We start from the raw sequence: 21,262 nt of genomic DNA, 5'->3' as shown, positions 1-21,262 counted from the left end.
ACTTGTACAAACCAGTCTTCCAGTTCAGTTTCCTCCCTCGACTGCAGCAGATGAAGCTTCAAGCAACCACTCCAAAGTGCAAACCAACCCCCGGAACTTACGAGAGTAGGGGCACTCGAAGAAAAGGTGTAGAGTTGTCTCATCATTTCGTTCGTATAGCGACAATGTATAAATTGTGAGGCCTCAGATATATTTAACTCCTTTATAAATTTTGCAATTATGTGTTTATGTGTAATATTGTGTTAATTGACTTAGGGCCAACAAGTTTAGTCCCATATGTTAGAATATAGTAGCTGAAAATAGTGTGTGTGTTAGCGGTGCATGTTAGTGTGTTGAATATGTTAGAAGCATGACACATGGCACAATATTCAGCAGTATTGAATAGACGCCATACATGAATAGGCTAGAAGAGCTTGTAGATTAAGTCAAGTCTTTATTGTAAACGATCTCCATGTACAGCCACGAAGAGGGCTCTTCCCTTCACTATATAAACACGGAACCGGGAACCAGGATGGTCATCCCGTTACCTCCTATTTCTATATGGTATTCAGAGCCTAAAAATCCTCACGGATACATCGATCCTCATGGCAACCTCCTCTGAAGCTGCCGCTTCCTTCTTTAGTTTTCTCCCACCAGTAACCAAGAAACTAACTCGTAGCAACTACAACATGTGGCTTGCTCAAGTCACAGCCACTCTGCAGGGCGCTCAGCTCTGGAGTTTCACCAAACCCACCACCAAACCCCCTCCTGAGTTTCTTGAGGTCGACGCCGCCGCTGCTGCGGCGGCGGGCAACAAGGCGGAACCGGCCGTCAATCCGGAATATGAGAAGTGGTTGGCCAAGGACAGCCAAGTCCGCAGCTACCTCTTCACATCCCTCTCCGAGGACACCTTCTCCCAGGTCGCGGACGCGACCACGGCGGCCGAATTGTGGGCCGCAATCCAGACGCTCCAAGCGTCCCAGTCCCGCGCCCGGATCATGTCCACGCGGATGGCACTCGCCACGGCAACCAAGGGGTCGTCAACCGTGGCGGAATTCTTCACCAAGATGAAGGGCTTGGCCGACGAGATGGCGTCGGCGGGCAAGAAGCTGGACGACGATGAGGTCGTCTCCTACATCCTCATGGGTGTTGGAGAGGAGTTCGAGTCGGTTACATCTGCGGTTGCAAACCGTACCGACCCGATTTCTCTCCCAGAGCTCCAGGCTCAGCTCGTGAGCCATGAACAACGCCGTGAGATCCGCGATGGCGGCTCCCACTCCTCCGTCAACTCTGCAGAAAAGGGCGGCCGTCGTGGTGGTCGTCCTTCCTATTCCCGTGGCGGCCGTGGTGGTGGTGGTCGCGGCGGCTTCGGGCGTGGCCGCAACAGCGGTCGGAATGGTGGTCGTGGTGGTGGCCACAACAACAACAACAACTTCACCAACAACACCTTTCTCGAAGGTGTGATCTGCCAGATTTGTGGCAGGGAAGGCCATGGTGCGGATCGCTGCTACAAGTATGTCGGCTACCCACCAAAGAAGTGTGCATCCGCAGCAACAACCTCCTACGGCGTGGACACCAACTGGTACATGGACACTGGTGCCACGGACCACATCACTAGCGAGCTAGATCAACTTACAATCCGCGATCGCTACAACGGCAACGACCATGTACACACCGCTAGCGGATCAGGTATGAAGATCAATCACATTGGTCACAGTACTTTGAGTTTCCCTAATAGCAACCTTCGTCTACGTAACATACTTCATGTCCCAGAAGCAAATAAGAATCTTGTCTCTGTCAATCGCATTACTCGTGATAATAATGTGTTTCTTGAGTTTCACCCTGATCATTTTTTGGTCAAGGAGCAGGGAACAAAGAAAACCCTACTCCAAGGCAGATGTGAGCGTGGCCTCTACCCACTCCAGTCATCCAACAAAGAAGTGCTTGCCACCATCAAACCATCCACCTCGCTATGGCATCATCGACTTGGTCATGCATCCACTCCAGTAGTTCAGCGTGTCCTCAACCACCATAAGCTCCCTTTTGTTCAAGATTCCAGTCAACATAGTATTTGTGATGCGTGTCAACAAGGAAAAAGCCACCAGCTGCCCTACCCTAGGTCAACTAGTGTGTCAAAACACCCTTTTGATCTTGTTTTTTCTGATGTATGGGGCCCCGCTCCCAAATCTGTCGGTCAGAATAAATATTATTTAAGTTTCATTGATGATTATAGTAAACATACTTGGATCTATTTACTTCGTCAAAAATCTGAGGTGTTTCGATGCTTTCTTGATTTTCAGCAACTTGTTGAGCGTCAATTCGATTGCAAAATCCGTGCTATGCAAACAGACTGGGGTGGTGAATATCAAACTCTTATCTCCTTCTTTAAACGTGTAGGGATATCCCATCACATTTCATGCCCTCACGCACATCAACAAAATGGTGCCGCCGAACGCAAACATCGACACATTGTCGAGGTCGGCCTCACTCTTTTAGCCCATGCTTCTATGCCTCTCAAATTTTGGGATGAGGCATTCATCACAGCTGTCTTTCTTATTAATCGACTACCCACCAAAGTCATAGACCACGACACATCTCATGAACGTCTTCATGGACAAGCTCCTGACTATATGTTTCTTCGCACCTTTGGATGTGCATGTTGGCCCAACCTTCGACCTTTTAATCCTCGAAAGCTTGAGTTTCGATCAAAAAAATGTGTATTTCTTGGTTACAGTAACCATCATAAAGGGTTCAAATGTCTTGAGCCCACTACTGGTCGCATTTATATTTCCCGTGATGTGGTGTTTGATGAACATCTATTTCCATTTTCCAAACTTCATCCTAATGCGGGTGCCCAACTCCGTGCAGAGCTTACCCTTCTACCTGATATCCTTCTCAACCCAACCTCCACATTTGGGAAAACTCAAGTACTTGATCAGTGTGTGAGTTCTTCATTACCTACTAACTCATCATCAAATTCTACTGGAGAATTGATGACTGCAGGTGAAACAAGCACATGCACAAATGGGATCGGCTTCCTCTCCGGATCGCTAACGACTTCAGGCGCAGCTGCGAGTCTATCAGGCCCTCCTCCAACCATTGGAGATGCGGCCTTGTCAGGGCCAACCGCTGACCCCGTCGCATCCGATCCATCTTCGTCGCAGCAGCATGCAGCTGCCCAACCAGATTCGACCATGGAGTCTGGAACGCCTATTTCTGGACTCGGTGGTGCTTCGTCGCAACATCATGCGGTCGCACAACAAAATTTGGCCTCAGAGTTTGGAATGCCTATTCCTGGACTTGGTGCAGCTTCATCGCAGCAGCATGCGGCCGCACAACCAAATTTGGCCGTGGAGTCTGGTGCGTCTATTCCTGAACTTGGTGCGGCTCCTACATGCACGTCTGCACCGACTCCCTCTATTCCAGTACCACCTCGTCCTGCCACTCGTTCTCAGCATGGAATTCTGCAGCCTAAGCGCCGCACTGACGGCACTGTCCGCTGGTGTAACCTTGCCACGACAGAAGAGCCATCGTCTGTTGATGATGCCATGCAAGATAAACGTTGGTCTATGGCTATGGATGAAGAACATCGTGCTCTTCTCAATAATCACACTTGGCATTTGGTCCCACCTCCACGTGGCAAGAATGTCATTGGATGCAAATGGGTGTACAAGATCAAAAAGAGAGCTGATGGTCAAGTTGAACGGTACAAGGCGCGTTTGGTGGCCAAAGGTTATCGACAACGCTATGGTCTTGACTATGAGGACACTTTCAGTCCGGTTGTCAAAGCTGCAACAATTCGCATTGTTTTGGCTGTAGCTCTATCCAGAGGATGGTCTCTTCGCCAATTGGATGTCAAAAATGCTTTTCTTCATGGTGTCCTTCAAGAGGAAGTGTATATGCATCAACCACCTGGCTATGTTGACTCCAAGTATCCAGGCTATGTTTGCAAACTAGACAAAGCTATTTATGGCCTAAAGCAAGCTCCTCGAGCATGGCATGCTCGTCTTTGTGCAAAACTTGAGTCTCTTGGATTTGTTCCTTCCAAGGCAGATGCATCACTCTTCTACTTCAACAAGGGACGGTACACTCTATTTGTCCTTGTTTATGTTGATGATATTATAGTAGCTAGTTCATCTCCCGATGCTACCAAGGCCTTGCTTGTTGATCTGCAACATGACTTTGCACTTAAAGACTTAGGTGACCTTCATTATTTCTTGGGCATCGAAGTCAAGAGGGGAAACACTAGTATGCTTCTCACCCAAGAGAGATATGCCACAGAGGTACTAAAACGATCTGGTATGGACAAGTGTCATCCTGTTGATACACCACTGTGCAGCTCAGAGAAACTAAGTATAGAAGATGGGAACAAACTTGGATCTGAAGATGCTACTAAGTACCGTAGTGTGGTAGGAGCATTGCAATATTTAACCCTAACAAGACCAGATATATCCTTCGCAGTAAACAAGGTATGTCAGTTCTTACATTCACCTACCACTATACATTGGAGCGCTGTTAAAAGGATCCTGAGGTACATCAAAGGGACCACCAAACTTGGCATTAAGTTTAGCAAATCTGAATCCATGTTAGTAAGTGCCTTCTCAGATGCTGATTGGGCCGGTTGTGTGGATGACCGAAGATCTACTGGAGGTTTTGCTGTATTTCTTGGCAACAACCTGATTTCTTGGACTGCTAAAAAGCAACCAACAGTGTCAAGATCAAGCACTGAAGCTGAATATAAAGCACTCGCCAATGCAACTGCAGAAATGATATGGGTCCAGAAGTTGTTGAATGAACTTGGGGTTAGGCACCCACCTAGAGCACGACTATGGTGTGATAATCTAGGTGCAACCTACCTTTCTGCAAATCCAATTTTTCATGCACGAACAAAGCATATCGAAATAGACTTTCACTTTGTCAGAGAAAGGGTGGCACAAAAATTACTAGAAGTCAGGTTTATCTCAACTGGAGATCAGTTAGCTGATGGCTTCACCAAAGCATTACCGGTAATCAAATTGAAGAAATTTAGAGACAATCTCAACCTCCAAAGTGGCTGAGATTGAGGGAGGATGTTAGAATATAGTAGCTGAAAATAGTGTGTGTGTTAGCGGTGCATGTTAGTGTGTTGAATATGTTAGAAGCATGACACATGGCACAATATTCAGCAGTATTGAATAGACGCCATACATGCATAGGCTAGAAGAGCTTGTAGATTAAGTCAAGTCTTTATTGTAAACGATCTCCATGTACAGCCACGAAGAGGGCTCTTCCCTTCACTATATAAACACGGAACCGGGAACCAGGATGGTCATCCCGTTACCTCCTATTTCTATACCATAGATTTTAAATCCTATATTCACCAAAAAAAATAGATTTTAAATCCTAGATCGGTCACTGCATACTATGCACACTTCAATGATCCAATCCAATATATTAGAAATCCCTGGCTAGTAGCTTTAAGTTTGTGTTTTGAATTTAAGTTGGTTGAAAACTTGAAATGACGTTTTCCAAGAATGTTTTGTTGAGTTCGATCACACAAAACGTTTTCTTTTTTTTTCTTTTCTACAGTAAACCTTTCCCTTCTCTAAACTAAATGTAGAAGACCAAAGAGTTAGTTAATTACATGACCTAAACCTCCACATCCACTCGTCCAGACATCCTTGTCATAGCCCTAGGCACGGCCCTAGCTAGGCGATGCCTGCATGCATGGTACACCCCTGAAAAGGAGAGATGTCTCTCGTATAGCTCCATGTGAGTTGTCCATTATTATCTTCAACTAAGAATCAAGAAATAGGAAAGGTAGATTTACAAGTGGTTGGCTGTCATGATCCTTTTTATCGACAAAGGTAAAAGAGGTGCCGTGTACATCTTAACGATGACTTAAGGTTAAGTTGTCATTGCTTGGCTGCTTGGTTTATTGCATTGGGGGTTTGTCAAGTGGTTCTGTGCCAGTGCCAGATATTTCTCAACCCACGTAGGCGTACTCGATCAGGTATTGTCCAGATCTTGGGGCATCTTCTATCACTACATACATAACAGTCAACAATTAGTGTTGGACAACGGCGCTAAAACATAATATTAACATTCAATAATCAGTCGATATATAAACTTGTAACAGATCACCAGTCACTTTTTTTTACTCGTACGGACAGTAAAGTTAGCAATTTTTTCCAAGTCATTAAAGAAGTTAAGTTCTCGCATGTGTCATTACTCTAAACTCTTTTATCCTTTATGTCTTTTCAGTCAGATTTGGCTTTAACGATGTCAAATCGTGTAAAAAGTCTAAATTTCCCACATGGCTGAATATATATATATATATATCAAATAAAAAAAACTCAAAATCTATATTTTTTTATATAAAATTATCTTTATTTAATCTATACAAAAAATATGATTTGATATGATTAATATATCTTAGAAAAAATAACTTTTTTTCTTATAAAAATATATTAATTTTTAATGATTTATGGGTAATTACCAACTAGGAAGAGAAGGTGGTGCACGACACCTGACGTTGGAGAAGAGCAAACGTGTTTTTATTTCCCCGTTCTTTCTCTACTGGAGAGGCAAGGACCACATAGCCTGCCATCGACTTTCTAGTACTCGAATGCGATTGGAAGAATGCCATTGCGCTAATCTTTTCCAAAATAGATGTGAACTTCTTGTGAGGTCATCTTTTTTTGTAAAAAGTCTGTATTGGTTTCAAAAGCTCGCATCATGCAGTTAATTTGCCGATATAGTTTCGGTCTAACTTCTCTATCAAAACGCTGGCAGCACATGAGGTTTGGCATAGTTGCTGGTTCAGGAACTAGCTAGTTAGGTGCGATCCCTTCACCCCCCATCGATCCATGCCCACCAAACAAATATCTGCTCGAAATCTAAAAAAACAAATATCTGCAAAATTCAGTTCAGAGATATCATGTTATCTTGGGCCGTCATTCTCGATTCTCCCCTTTCCAAACACACGAATCAAGAACTAGATGTATGTTTCCTAGCGTCAAAAAATAGCACTAGCTACATGGCATGCATATGTTCGATGGAGGCTCGTTCGTTGTACCAGTACTGCATTTGAGACGATCCTCGAGATCGCTCTCTGTTCAGCGAATGTTTCGCTGTTCTTGAGTCTTTTTTGTGGTTTCGTTTTTACTTGTCGTCACTGTCAGTAGCCATCTACTATGCGTCGAATTGCAACGTGGATTGATACTCCCGTTCTAGCTCCTCCACACAAGCTTTCACACACGTTCCGTTCCAGCAGATCGCTATCGGCATTAGATTTCGACAGTAACTTGAGCGAAAACGGAGGGCGCGATTGATTCATTGACGTGACACGATGTGTGAAAAGATGTGGGATTCGATTGTTGGAATAACAACTAAAGGGATTTTGATTGGAGTGTTAAAGTTTAACAGGTACCGTATTTTCATTTTATTTGGTAATTATTATCTAATTATGGGCTAATAAGACTTAAAAGATTCGTCTCACAAATTACTCTCTAGTTATGTTTTTAGTTTTGTAAATACTCTATATTTAGTGCTTCATGCATGTGTCCAAACATTTGATGTGATGGAAATTAAAATTTAACTCGCAAACCAAGGGCCTAGGTAGGCTAAGCTCTCGGTAATATCAAACTAGTTGTTGTGCCCCCCCCGGGGGGCAAAGGTAACGAGTCACTTCACAGTTATTTCTTCTCATTGTACTCCATCTGTCCTATAATATAGTGCATTTTAGATTTTTTTTAAAACAAATTAAAAGAGAACATAAAAGACACATCTACTCTTGTTTTTTTTCCCTAATCGGACGCTATTATCAACTTGATTTATAATGATTGACTGACAAATAGTAGAAAGTATTTAATGCGAAATTAGGTTTTGTTCTCTAAAATGCATTATATTTGAGGACAAATTTTGAATGTAAGAACAAAAAAAGGGACAGATATATAGCAAAAATCTTTTTACCGAATAGCGTGGATGGATACATATGGAAGGAAAGAATATCGTTCGGCGTAAATATGTTAGCTGATTTTTAGATAATGGGACAAATTAGAGCAAAACCTAATAAATTACCTAATTAGAGCAAAACCTAATAAATTACCTGTCCACTTATTTTACACAGAAAAAGAGAGAGGGAGACAGGCAGAGGGGAGAAGGAGAGAGCACGGACCATGTGTAGGCATCATCGATAATTTGCATTTGAGTAGTGAGTGGGTGATGTGAGCAGGAGCAGCCGTCAAATTGCCTCGCTGTCCGGCTGTCGACTGTCATTGACGAAATGGTTGGATCCAGGAGGGGGGCCCCGGCCCATGATATGATACACCAATTGCAGGAGAATTCAGGGCAGGTCTCTTTCGTCGCCACTGTAGAGCCACAGTGCCGAACCGGCGATCGCAGCAGCGACGGCGACTCGCGATCTGAAGTGTGTGTTGCATCCTGCAGGCAGTATTCTGCTAGTCTGCTACTGAGGTCTTGTTTAGTTCCGAAAAATTTTGGGAAATAGACACTGTAGCATTTTCGTTTGTATTTGACAAATATTGTCCAATTATGGACTAACTAGGTTCAAAAGATTCGTCTCGTCAATTCCGACCAAACTGTGCAATTAGTTTTTATTTTCGTCTATATTTAATACTCCATGCATGCGTCTAAAGATTCGATGTGACGGGGAATGTGAAAAATTTTGCAAAATTTTCTGGGAACTGAACAAGGCCTGAGGGCTTCTCCAACGCGCCTCGCTGGCGTGCTGCCCACGTCGATGGTTGCTTCGTAGAGAGTCAGAAGCGCTTGCAGAAGCTGCGTATGCCTCGTCTGACAAAAAAGTGTAGGCAACTCGCGTTGTGAGAAGATAGGAAGGAGGAATAGTATGCACCGTGGGACCGGTAATAAAGTTGCTGATGTATGCATGTTTCTCCATGGTACCAAGTCCAAAGCAGCCTAGCTGCCTGCATTGTGAGATGAGCAGCCTCTGCATCTTGATCTACATGGAGGCTGGGGCATATAGCCCGCGTTGGGCGTGCCCTGAATTTGTAATGCTCCCGTTGCATTGCATGGATCAGATGGTGAGCCGTCAGATGAAATAAAAAGAACCCAGCGAAACCAGCAGGAGAAACAAAGCCAATAACCTCGTTGTGGATCCAATTTCCAAACGGCAACATGCGTTCAGGTGTCTAGAACGGCCAGTGACACCTGAATTCTCCTTCATGTAGCTGGATGCTTGTAGTAGCCGTAGCTGCGGTTCACACAGACAAATCAGCCACCTGCCCGACCGAATCCAGCAGTGTCTACGAGGCCTTGTTTAGTTTCGAAAAATTTCGAATTTCGCTACTGTAGCACTTTCGTTTTTATTTGACAAATATTATCCAATCATAAACTAACTAGGATCAAAAGATTTGTCTCGTGATTTACAGACAAACTGTGTAATTAGTTTTTATTTTTATCTATATTTAATGCTTCATGTATGTGCCGCAATATTCGATGTGACAGAGAATTCGGAGTGAACTAAACAAGGCCCGAGCGATAAAGATGAGAGGCCGCCGCAGTAGCCTGCAAGGCTGGCTGACATGCATGGGGACACCTGAAATGATGAACGCATGCATGAATGTTTCATGTTCATCCGTTCACTCGAGGCGCGATCGAGCCACAAGCTAGCGACGGTTTCCATTTCCCCCTCGTGCTTAAAAACCAGGATCAGACAACGGAGTGGTGGTGTTTTTTCTATGGTAGCCTCAGCCTCGATCCTTGTTTAGGCCTTGTTTAGTTGGCAAAATTTTGGGTTTTTGGCTACTGTAGCACTTTCGTTTTTATTTGACAAACATTGTCCAATTATGGAGTAACTAGGCTCAAAAGATTCATCTCACAAATTACAGGTAAACTGTGCAATTAGTTTTTATTTTCGTCTATATTTAAAGCTCCATGCATGCGACCAAAGATTCGATGTGACGGGAAATCTTGAAAATTTTTGCGAACTAAACAAGGCCTTAGTTCTAAAAAATTTTGCAAAATTTTTCAGATTCTTCGTCACATCAAATCTTTAGACGCATGCATAAAGCATTAAATATAGATGAAAATAAAAACTAATTACACAGTTTGGTCGGAATTGACGAGACGAATCTTTTGAGTCTAGTTAGTATATGATTGGATAATATTTGTCAAATACAAACGAAAGTGATACTATTTCTATTTGAAAAAAAATGGAACTAAACAAGACCCTAGCTTCCTCCGTGAATCATGACTCATGAGTATGGATTTTTGTGCGCTCAACTGTTGATGCAGGTGGAGGCATCAATCATGATCAGGACATGCAATAGGAGCAGTGCTCACTTATTTTGTCCTAAAATAAGGCCTTGTTTAGTTCCAAATTTTTTTGCAAAATCGACACCGTAGCACTTTCGTTTGTATTTGACAAAAATTATCCAATCATGGACTAACTAGGCTCAAAAGATGCGTCTCGTCAATTTCGACCAAATTGTGCAATTAGTTTTTATTTTTATCTATATTTAATACTCAATGTATGAGTATAAAGATTCGATGTGACGGGGAATCTGAAAAATTTTGCAAAATTTTTTAGAACTAAACAAGGCCTAAGTTTCCCTCACGTATTTGTATTTCGAGGAGTCGTCAATCTTAACTTTAATTAGATTTAAAAAAAAATAGTATCAATACTATAATATCTCTAGACAGGTTAACTACGAAAAAAAATATGACATAGTTAATCCAAGGCTAGTAGTCTCAATAGAAATTTCATGTGCATTAAATAAGAAAATATCTAAAGAGAGATGATAAAAGTTTTATGAGAATAAAACTTCTTGTCAACAATATTTCCAACACATGAGAGTGTTTTGGAAGAAACTGGGACGTGAAACATCTATTGGAACCAGCCTAATAATGCTTATACACAATCATAAGTGTTATTATTATTTGTATTTGTATTTTATCGAGTTGAGATTGTTTGAGTCCTCCACATACGGACGCCTGATAGTCCAGCAGTGCGCGTCCGAGTTGACACTTGGTGACTGAACAGGCGCTTGTACTTTAGCCTGCGCTCTTATCAGCCGCTTGGTCCAGGGTGCACATGCAAGCACGGACGCACGGCAGCAACTTGCATGGCGCTGGATCGGACGACGACGACGTGTCTGCATGCAACCAGAGGAAATGGACGGATCGCACTCGTACAGTAGATCTGCATCCTCATCAGCACGCTGATTACCGCCATGCATCTATCAGAGTATCAGGCAGCAATGTAGACTTGTAGAGTTAAAAAAAAAAACAAATGCCGATAGGCCATCTGGCCATGGATGAGCATGAGCCATGAGCCTTGGAATCTACAGTAAAGTGTCTCTTGGGCCTTGGCGAGGGGCGTCGTGCTGCTCTGCCATGCACAGTAGTACGTACGTGTGGCCCGCCGTGGTGACCCGAGCCGAGCGGCCGGCACGGGCGCGAGCGCGAATGCGTGATGGGATGGGATGGGCCGATGCAGGCCGGCCGGCGCGCGGTCGGCAACTGGCACACTACTAGTCTCACCCACCGCACAGGTGACCGGCCGGTCAGCACTCAGGAGGAGACCCCTACCTACAGGTCCACGGCAACGAGCTAGCTACCTAGCTAGGGGCCGCCGGCCGGCCAGCCGAACCCGAGACCCGGCGCCCCCCCCGGTGGTCCAGGCACCTGGGCTGCGACGCGTGGTGCCCGCCGGGGCCGTCCCCCCCTGGCCACTGCGCTCGCCGATGCCGACTCCGTCTCGCAGTCACCTGACCGCGCGCGCGCGGCGGGCGACCGCGACTCTGGATCGCGCGCGCCGTCTCGCGTGCGTGCAGTGCGTCGCCGATCATCAGACGGGAAAACCGGCCGGGACCGTGCTTCCTGCTCGTGGAGTGGAGCGTGGGGGATTCTGTTCGTTAATTATGATCTGCTGGTGTTGGCGGAGACACACCGCATGGAGAGACTGTTTGGTTGCTAGCCACACTTTATCTTAAGCAAGTTTGATCAAGTTGTCAAGTGTTTGGTTGACAACTAAGCTTAGGTATATGATTTTTTTGGGCTCCACATGTCATAGAGTTAAAAAGTGTGGCAAGATTTCTTTAGACATGGCAAAGTGTGGCAACCAATTTGTTAGCCACACTTTTTGTGGCTTGCCACACTTGCCTAAAGTTAGTTATGGTAAACTATAGCTAACATCCAAACATGCCGGAATCTCTCGCCCCGGGATATGCCGGCGGGTTTCGGGCGAGTTCAATTCTTCCCGGCGGGTGGTCAGGACATCTACGTGTCATATATAGTACTGTAGTACACTGTGCTCGTAACTGCTGCTACGTACCTATACCGTGCTACGAGCCTACGAGACGAGCCCGCTCGTGCACCACACCACCGACCGCCGGCCTCTCCCTACTTGGATGTCCGTGCATGCATAGATTGAGATTTTTTTTTTTGACAAATGGCAACTTTATTATTAGCAGCAGGAAGCTGCAACGAAGGAGACTATGTCCCAGTTTACATTTTGCAGTGCCAATCGCAGTGGGCAACTGCATACATGATTGGCATTGGTACAAGAATAGCTCACCGGATTACAATTAAATCTAAACAGTCTAAAAGCTGAGCTCGCTAACGAGGGAGCTGTGGAATTCCTACTTCTTGGAATTTTAAGAACTTGAGATCTTTTGCCAGCATTAAAATTGAGAAATTTCTGGGTGAAAGATTTGGCATCCCAGAAAGGGGGACAACTGAGATTTTGTCCATTGAAATAATTTGCCAGCATTTGACTGTCTGTGAGAAAGGTGATATCTTGAAGGCCAAGTGCCGATGCGATGGCTGCAGCGAAAGCTAAGGCAGCAGCCTCAGCCATAACGACAGAGGTGATATTGTTGATCTGCAGCTTGATGTAATAGCTGTTGTTGGCTCTTGGGTCAAGAAAGAAGATTCCTAACCTCGCTCTCCTTGGCGAACTGTGTGTCACATCTGGATCAGTGGAAGCATCAGTGAAACACCGTGCATCACTGAGTGTCTCACGGAACCTGCAAAGAGTTTTGTTGTTTTGCATGTGCTGGAAGTTGCTCTGGGGCGCACTAGGTAAGTGCCTTGCCTGGACCTGTACTTGATTGTTCTCTGCTGAAATCATCTCCATTAAGTTTTGGGTTTGCTCTTTCAGGAGCACCTTAGAGAAAGAATGAATGTGCGCATGTACCGCCAAGTGGACCTGCAAAACAGACCAACTGCGTTTGCGAAAGCGAAGATCATTCCTGGCTTTCCAAATAAACCACAGATAAGTAGTGATTTGCGTTAAAATTTCATCCGAGACTTGAGGACTTATGATTTGCGCCAGGCATTGTTGCACCCTATCATGTTCCTGAGGCAAAACAGAAGAAAGCAGAGGGGTTTTGGCAGAGAACCAGACAGCTCTGGCAAACTCACAATGGAAGAACAGATGCATATCATTTTCTGTAAAGCCACAGAGAGCACAAGCTTTGTCAGTTTTGTCAGTGAAGGCGCTCACACGCTCTCCTGTAGCAATGGCTCTTCTTATGAGTCTCCAGATGAAAGTTTTAATGACTGGAGAGATGTTTTTACAGTTCCAGACACGTTTGAGGATGCCCATCGCTTCATTTGTGATACTTCTGGGGCCTTGGTTTGGGAGCTGAAACCTGGACATATTGTTAAGGTAACGGAAGGCGTTTTTTTGCAGAGCAATCCCTATTGTTGGCGGGTTTCCAAATGATTCTGTCATTTTCATTTGAAGGCACAGGTTTTACTTTGTTGATAGAAATAGCCGCTTGCATGTCAAAAATTAAGTTGATAATATCATTGTTCCAAGAGAGATTGTGAGAGTCCCAGAGATCAGCTATGCGACTAGGTAGATTGTTAATCGTGACAGGTAGATTAAGATGGTTGTAAATTTCATTCCAAATGTCACACCAAGGCGTGGACCAAATGCTAGAATTTCCTTTATGCACCTGAATAACACAATTATTTACTAGAGTGTTTTTTATGCTGGTAATAGAAGCCCAAAAGGCAGGGTACGCGTCCGCGCGCCTAGCTAGCTCCGTCCGCGCGCCCGCGGCCCGCGTGGCTCGTTGGCAGCGACAGTAGCGTGCCATGAACCTGGACGCGCGGCCATACAGGCCATTCCACAGCTAGCTAGCTAGCCCCACCTCTCTCGCGCGCTCGCCCATCCATCCATCCATCCATCCATCCATCGACATGGACGTCGACGACGTACGCCTGCTAGTTTGTTGCCGTCCGTCCGTGCGTCCATCAGCTCTGGTCCGGTACGTCACGTCCAGTCAGCCATCTGATGCTGCCCAAACCGGCCCGGGCTCCTGCTGGATCCTGCTCGTCGTGCGGCCGGAGCCGGACCACCTGCAAACCTATGATACCTGCTAGTCTTGCCTGCCCCGCGCGCGAATCGCAAGATCACTAACGAGCAGCGGCCAGCAAGATCACCAAACATGCCTGATGAGAAAAGAATTCCCCAGTGATCTCGCTCGGTGAGCAAAGAATGATGCCAATTAACAGGTTGGTTACGTTGCCGATCGAGTACTGCTGCTGGCTACCTCCGCTGTCACAGATGCATCCATCCATGGGTGAGGTGATCGATCGGTCCCCAAGCTAGTGGCCCGAATCGATCGACCCGCCCTCGAAAGGGAAAGCAGCGGCGCCCGCCCGCCCGCCCAGCCGCCAGTTGCTGACTTGTTCGATCGCCTTCGCCTGGCTCGATCGCCCTGTGGCACGTACCGGTACGTACGGTGTCTCCAATCCAAGCACGCACGAGAGCAGGATTGCGATGGTTCAACGCACCGCCGGCAAGCGCTTGGCGCGGCGCGTCGCCCGGACGCCCGACCGGTATGGGAGGTGATGCAGATATGCGCTAGTCTATAGAGCAGCGCGTGATTCATGAATGAAGCTCCCACGCCCGTCGCCCGTCGCCGTCGGGAAGGAGGATGTTTAATTTAACTATGCCAAAACTAGAGTTGCATTTTTTTTCCCCCCTAAGAATTTAAACAATGAAGAGTAAAACTTGAATGGAACTGGCTGGATGAGCAAAACAACCCAAACGTGCTCTTAAAAAAAAACATCCAACTGTCCACATATGTCGTGGGGAAAATCAAACTGGCATCGTATATTCTAGATAGAAAATGATTAAAATAGCCCTGGGTTTTTTAAAAAAAATGGTAGCGGACGGATCAAACGTTCTGCTTTCTCGCTTTGCATCGCTGCCGTAAGGCCCGATCGCCCGACCCACCTAGAATTCCAGCCCTATGACGTACCAGCACTGTAGTGCATGGGCCTAATGCACAGCTGTTAAGTACGAACCTATTGGGCCAGATGCGATGTCTGTGTTGTTTTGATCTCTCTTGTTTTTGTCAGGAAATTATTGCCTTTTTCTTATACACTTCTTGCACAATTTTGTTTCCACACAGTTTTGCCAGGAAATTTTTGTCAAGGTTATAATAAGATTTAGTTATCAATTGCTTTACAAAATTTTCCATCTCAATTAACAACTATCCACATCGCACCCCCACATTCACGTGTGTTAAACATATGCGTACTTGAAACCGTCACTCGTGTGTTGATATTCTAACATAATAGTGACAAATATTTTTCTTTTACCTTTATCTTGTTGTCATAAGCTTTATGTACAACTAGAAGTATATCCTGTGCGTTCACAACATGATCTTTTAATTTTTCCTAGTGATGAAGTGTTCTCTTAGTGTTTTACCATTCAAAATAATTTTCCTACTAAATGCCTCCTAGTAAAGATTTTCTAGTGTTTTGACTAGACTGGTAGTGTTTTATTTCTAGTTAAATACACTAGAAGAACTCCACTATTTTGGTAGTGGTTGCTGAGGGTACTACTGACTTGGAATTATATTAAACTATTCGTAGATTTACTTAAGGAAGGGATTGACTATTATAAACCAATGTTAGCGGATAGTGTGGCACGCTGATGTGAACAATTAAATGTATGTTAGTGGATGATGTGTCTCAGTGACGTGGATATTATAATTACATGTGCGCTGAACTTTAACTGTAAGTATATGGGCTGCTGATGTGGACATCTAGTATGTCGAGATAGAATGATGTTGGCTTTGACTGTAAGTGATCGTGTGATGGACGTTGAGTTAGAAGACATTTTGCATGTCGAGATAAAATGCTAATGGGGTTTAGGATTATAAAATACTAGAAGAACACCCCGTACGTTGCTGCCGAAACTACTAATTTGGAATGAAATTTAACTATTCATACAATTCTTAGTAAGAGATTAACTATAATAAACTAATGTTAGTGGATAACATGACATGCTGACATGAACAACTAAATATTTGTTAGTGGATGATGTGTCTCGTTGACATAGATATATAAGTATTGCTTGTGCTAGTGAACTTTAATTGCAAGTGATAGTGAACTGCTGAGGTGTACTCCTTGTATGTCATAATATTCTAGTGAGGTTTAGAATTATAAGAAATATACATCTACATATACATATACATATACATATACATATACATATACATATACATATACATATACATATACATATACATATACATATACATATACATATACATATACATATACATATACATATACATATGCCCTGAGCTTTAACTGTAAGTAATAATGGACTGCTAAGGTGGACACCTTACATGTCAAGATAGAATGCTAATGGGCTTTAATTGTAAGTGATAGTTAACTACTAAGGTGGACACCTTACATGTCGAGATAGAATGATAATAGGCTTTAATTCTAAGTGATACTAGACGGATAACATGGGCACCATGCATGTTGAGACAAATTGCTAATGGGGCATGGTAGATTCTTTTCTTCTTGTGTGTGTATGGTGTTATTATTCGTTTTTTTGGTACTTCATCATCCCAGTGGCGGAGGCAGGGGAGGGCCAGCGGGGGCCATGGCCCCATCCAATATTACGTGAAAAAAATAATAACTTTTCATTATTAGTTCTGTACTTCTATGCATATACCGATATATGATCTAAACTCATTAGCCATTTATCCATTTAGCCCATGTACGTAGGTAATCAAGCCTTCTCGACGTACAGGTACAACAGTTCCATACTTGCCTTCGTCGAGACACAAATCTGAGTCTGCTTGTCGTGCTAACTCTATTAGTTGGTTATTTTTCTCTTAAAGAATCATAGTCATTCTTAGAGCAACTCCAAGAGTTTGCTAAAACTCACTTGGCAAATCTATAGTTTTGCCAAGTTTCAAAACCAAATGCCAAGTGAAAAAATAGGCATTCTCCAACAGTTTGCTATTTGGGCTTGGCAAAAGAACTTGCATTATAGGATTTTTGCCAAAATCACAAAATTGAGCCTCCAACAAGTTGGCAAAACTAGTTGGCAAATTGAGATACACGTGATACCAAGTGATGGAGGACTTTGCATATTTGCCAAGTGAAGGGGGAATTTTGCCAAGCTCGCAAAATTGCCAAATAGTTTTGCCAACTTGTTAGAGGCTGTTTTTTTATGGTTTTGACAAAAATCCTAAGATACCAAGTACTTTTAGCAAACTGTTAGAGTTGCTTTTGCTAATAATATTCTTTCTTTGCAGATTGATTAGGCTCGTGCTAACTCTACCAGTTTCCACAGCTACGATACGACAGTCGACAGAGCGTGCCTTTTCTGCAATGGAACTTGTTAAAACCAGACTTTGGAATAAGATGGAAGATGGGTTCCTAAGAGATTGCTTAATAATTTACATTGAAAAGGAGATTGCAGTGGAGTTTACAACCGATCAACTTATTGATGACTTCGATGCGATTTAGATGCGCAGAGTAAAATTTAAATGAAGCATGTTAGTTCCCTTAATCATTTATGCTTATCGTTATATTTTTTTGTTGCAAATTTGTCAGTGTATATATATATTGAAATTTTATAGTATACTATATATATTTGATTGTCCGGCCTCTCCATATATAATTCCTGGCTCCGCCACTGATCATCCGTTCTAAATCTCTAAAGTTCCATGCAAGTAACCATCGGCAACATGGAGCGGACCAACTTGGGTCGCGTCCCGCGGCCTTGCTGACCACATGTCACCATTGAAAGGCCGATTGTATTTCAGGTCCTAAAAGTAACCGGAGTCCATGTTCGATGTTTGTCCGGCATTCCATAATTTTCAACTATGAACTTTGTTTGGTAGTGCTATGTGGTCTGTTTGAAAATGACTTTAGCTCTGACTTCTATGAAAACATAGTTTTTTCGGTAAAGATGCAACTCTTTTGAAAATGTTTGGTAAAGCAATTTCTCATGGTCTCCGAGAAATAGGTGAAAGAGATCAAATATCAAAAGTACCCTTACCTTGCTAAATCAACCGCCGAGGTATTTGTCATCTAATCTATCATTGACCTGCTTGCAAAACATTCAAGTACCATCTCCATAAAAAATAAAGCTTGACATTTTAGTTTGATCATATTTATATTACTAAATAAGAATAATTAGATTTATCATGGAATATATATTTTATACCTATACCTATTTCATGTTATTAATGTTGATGATTTTCTCTAAAATTTAATCAATCAAGTTTAAGATGATACGATTTTCTCTAAAAATTTAACCAATCAAGCTTAGAGGATAATAAGGTCCGTATTCTTTAATATTCTGTGATCAGAGATATTGAGGCCACTCGTGAAGTTGGTATTGGTACGCGTACTCACAGGCGTAACTGTGCATGCACGTTTGCGCGCCATGGTACACGAACAGTCGATAGAACTGTTGGATTGATCGACTAATTAAAGTGCACCGCCTGCTGCATCTGCCTTCTCCACGTCTGACGCGGCAACGACCTTCTTCTTCTCTCCATCGGCGGCCGCGTCCCCGTCGTCGTCCTCCTCCCCGCCGCACGCCCCGTGCGCGACGTCGTAGGTGGCGTGGAGGCCGACGAGGACGTAGTAGACGAGCATGACGGCGGTGCAGACGCCGAATCGGATGAAGGCGTCCTTGCCGAGCGAGCCCATGAGGAAGAGGTTGGTGGCGATGGACAGCGAGGGCAGCCACGGCACGAGCGGCACGCCCCACACCTTGGGCGCCCTTGCCGCGGGCACCAGCAGCTGGATGCCCAGCGTGGCTGCCGCCCACGCCGGCACCAGCACCACGTATCCCTGCCACCGCTCCGGCGACGTGCCCCAGTACGCGGCGATGCCGACCGACGACGCGACGATGAGCAGCAGCAGCGCCGTGAACCGCAGCGCGTGCGTCCGTGTCGTCACGCCCCGCACGTAGTACCGCCGCACGAGCAGCGCCGTGGCCATCATCATGAAGATGAAGAGCGTGCTGACGGAGAGCAGGCTGGAGAGGACGTCGAGGCTGGAGAAGAGCGCGATGCAGGCGCTGCAGACGGCGATGAGCGCGGTGGCGTGCACGGGGGTGCCGGTCCTCGGGTGCACCAGCGCGAACACCGGCGGGATGATGTGGCTCCGCGCGATGTGGGTGGTGTAGCGCGCCTGCCCCAGCGCGCCCACCAGCAGCACCGTGGTCATCCCCTTGAGCGCGCCCAGCGCCACCACGTACTGCGCCCAGTGCATCCCCACGCTGGCGAACGCCACCGAGTAGGCGGCGCTCGTGTCGATGGCCGTGTACGGCTGCATCATGCTCAGCACCAGCGCCATGATGCAGTAGATGGCCGTGATCACGGACATGGACCCCAGCAGGCCCAGCGGGATGTCCCGCGACGGGTTCTTGGTCTCCTCCGCCATGGTCGCGATGTTGTCGAAGCCGCCGTACGCGAAGTAGACGATCGCCGCCGCCCGGAACACGCCCGGCACGCCGTACGGCATGAAGGGCCTGAGGTTGGCCGGGTTGGCGTGGATGAACCCGGCCACGATGACGAAGCCGATGACGACGACGTGCACGGCGGACGCGACCCAGTTGACGCGGGAGGTGCCCTTGGCGGTGAGCATGGCCAGCGTGGCGGTGACGGCGATGACGACCACCGCGATGGGGTCAAGCTCGTCGTAACCCGGGGCGAGCCCCGGCGCGTGGATCCGCAGCGCGCTGGCGGGCTTGTTGATGAGCGACGCGAGGTAGGAGGTCCAGGACCGCGCCACGGCCGCCGTGCCGATGACGCTCTCGAGGATGAGGTTGGCGGCGGCGATGAAGGCCGCGGCGTCGCCGAGCTCGACGCGGAGGTACGCGAAGGAGCCCCCGGCGACGGGGATCTCGACGGCGAACTCGGTGTAGCAGAAGACGGAGAGCATGGCGGAGAGGCCCGAGGCGACGTAGGACAGCACGATGGCGGGGCCCGCGTGGTCGTGCGCCTCCTGCCCCGTCAGCACGAAGATGCCGGCGCCGATGACGGAGCCGAAGCCGAACCAGGTGAGGTCCCACCACGTGAGGCACCGCCGCATCTCGTTCTCGCTCCGGCGCCGCAGCGCGCCCAGCTCCGCGGCGTCGGTGGACCGCCCCGCCAGGCGGTCCCGGAGGCGGGAGGGGGTCTCGCCCAGCGCCCGACGGTACGCGCCCCAGCTCGCGAACGATGGCTCCGGGAAGAAGTCGTCCCTGTGCCACCGCCAGTAGCTCCTCGCCGGTACCGCGGCCTTGCCTGCGCCCTCGTCGTGCTCCGCGGGCGCCATGGTCGCACTCACGCCAATCCTGCTGCCCTCCCGCTTCGTGTGGAGGCGGGGACTGGGGACTGGGGAGTGTGTGTGGCGAACTGGGCCGCGGCAGCCGTGGAGATATGGGAGTGCGGGATTGGTCGTTCCGTTCGGTCGCCGTCTCACCGAGCGGGACGTCTTGGCTTGGAGCTTTGCGCTGCAAGACCCAGGATGGAGGCACAGGCACGCAGCTGCCTATTCAAACACCGATTGGGTCCCAAGTCCTGTGTTAGAACTGCAGCGCGACGCCGATCGCCAACCATCTTTTTTCAGGAAAACCGGCGGTTCTGATTGGACGCATTGCGTTTTCCTGCATTATATGACGTACTATGAAGTGATGATGGACTGCAAAGGCAAAATTTGGAAAATGAACCATGAACAGCTGCTGCAGCGTCAGCTGGAGCAGGCAGAAGCACGTTGTATCTTGGCCCATGCATATCTGAGGCGAACTGTGATCGATGTGTCCTGTTTTTCTTGTACTTGTATAGTTCCTGGATGGCTGGAATGGATAGGTGCCGGCGGATGTGCGCTCCGGTTGGCCGATAGCAAACGCACGTACATTACCTGCTTCTTTGAATGATTGCATTGCAATCGCATGGGCTGAGTCGTCTGATGGTAGGACCGTACCGCATGGGTGCTCGTCGGTCAACAGATTCGCTGGGAGGTGGTGCACGCCGGCAAGGCGAGAGCT

The 21,262-nt window shown here is 46.4% G+C and overlaps 2 protein-coding genes across 2 annotated transcripts; one reads left to right on the top strand and one right to left on the bottom strand.

The window, feature by feature from the left end:
- LOC110433278 lies at nucleotides 585-17,537 on the top strand. The gene is made up of 5 exons (XM_021455071.1): nucleotides 585-1,668; nucleotides 2,983-4,063; nucleotides 12,928-13,029; nucleotides 13,468-13,618; nucleotides 17,529-17,537. Exons 1-5 carry the CDS (start codon nucleotides 585-587, stop codon nucleotides 17,535-17,537), a joined length of 2,427 nt encoding a protein of 808 aa, XP_021310746.1.
- On the bottom strand, nucleotides 18,547-20,669 carry LOC8081422 (cationic amino acid transporter 5). Its single transcript, XM_002454914.2, has one exon. The coding sequence runs from the start codon at nucleotides 20,548-20,550 to the stop codon at nucleotides 18,712-18,714; it is 1,839 nt and encodes a 612-aa protein (XP_002454959.1). The 5' UTR covers nucleotides 20,551-20,669; the 3' UTR covers nucleotides 18,547-18,711.

Source organism: Sorghum bicolor, chromosome 3 (genome assembly GCF_000003195.3).
Source record: "Sorghum bicolor cultivar BTx623 chromosome 3, Sorghum_bicolor_NCBIv3, whole genome shotgun sequence".
Lineage (NCBI taxonomy): Eukaryota > Viridiplantae > Streptophyta > Magnoliopsida > Poales > Poaceae > Sorghum > Sorghum bicolor.
This window is presented reverse-complemented; position numbering and strand designations above follow the sequence as displayed.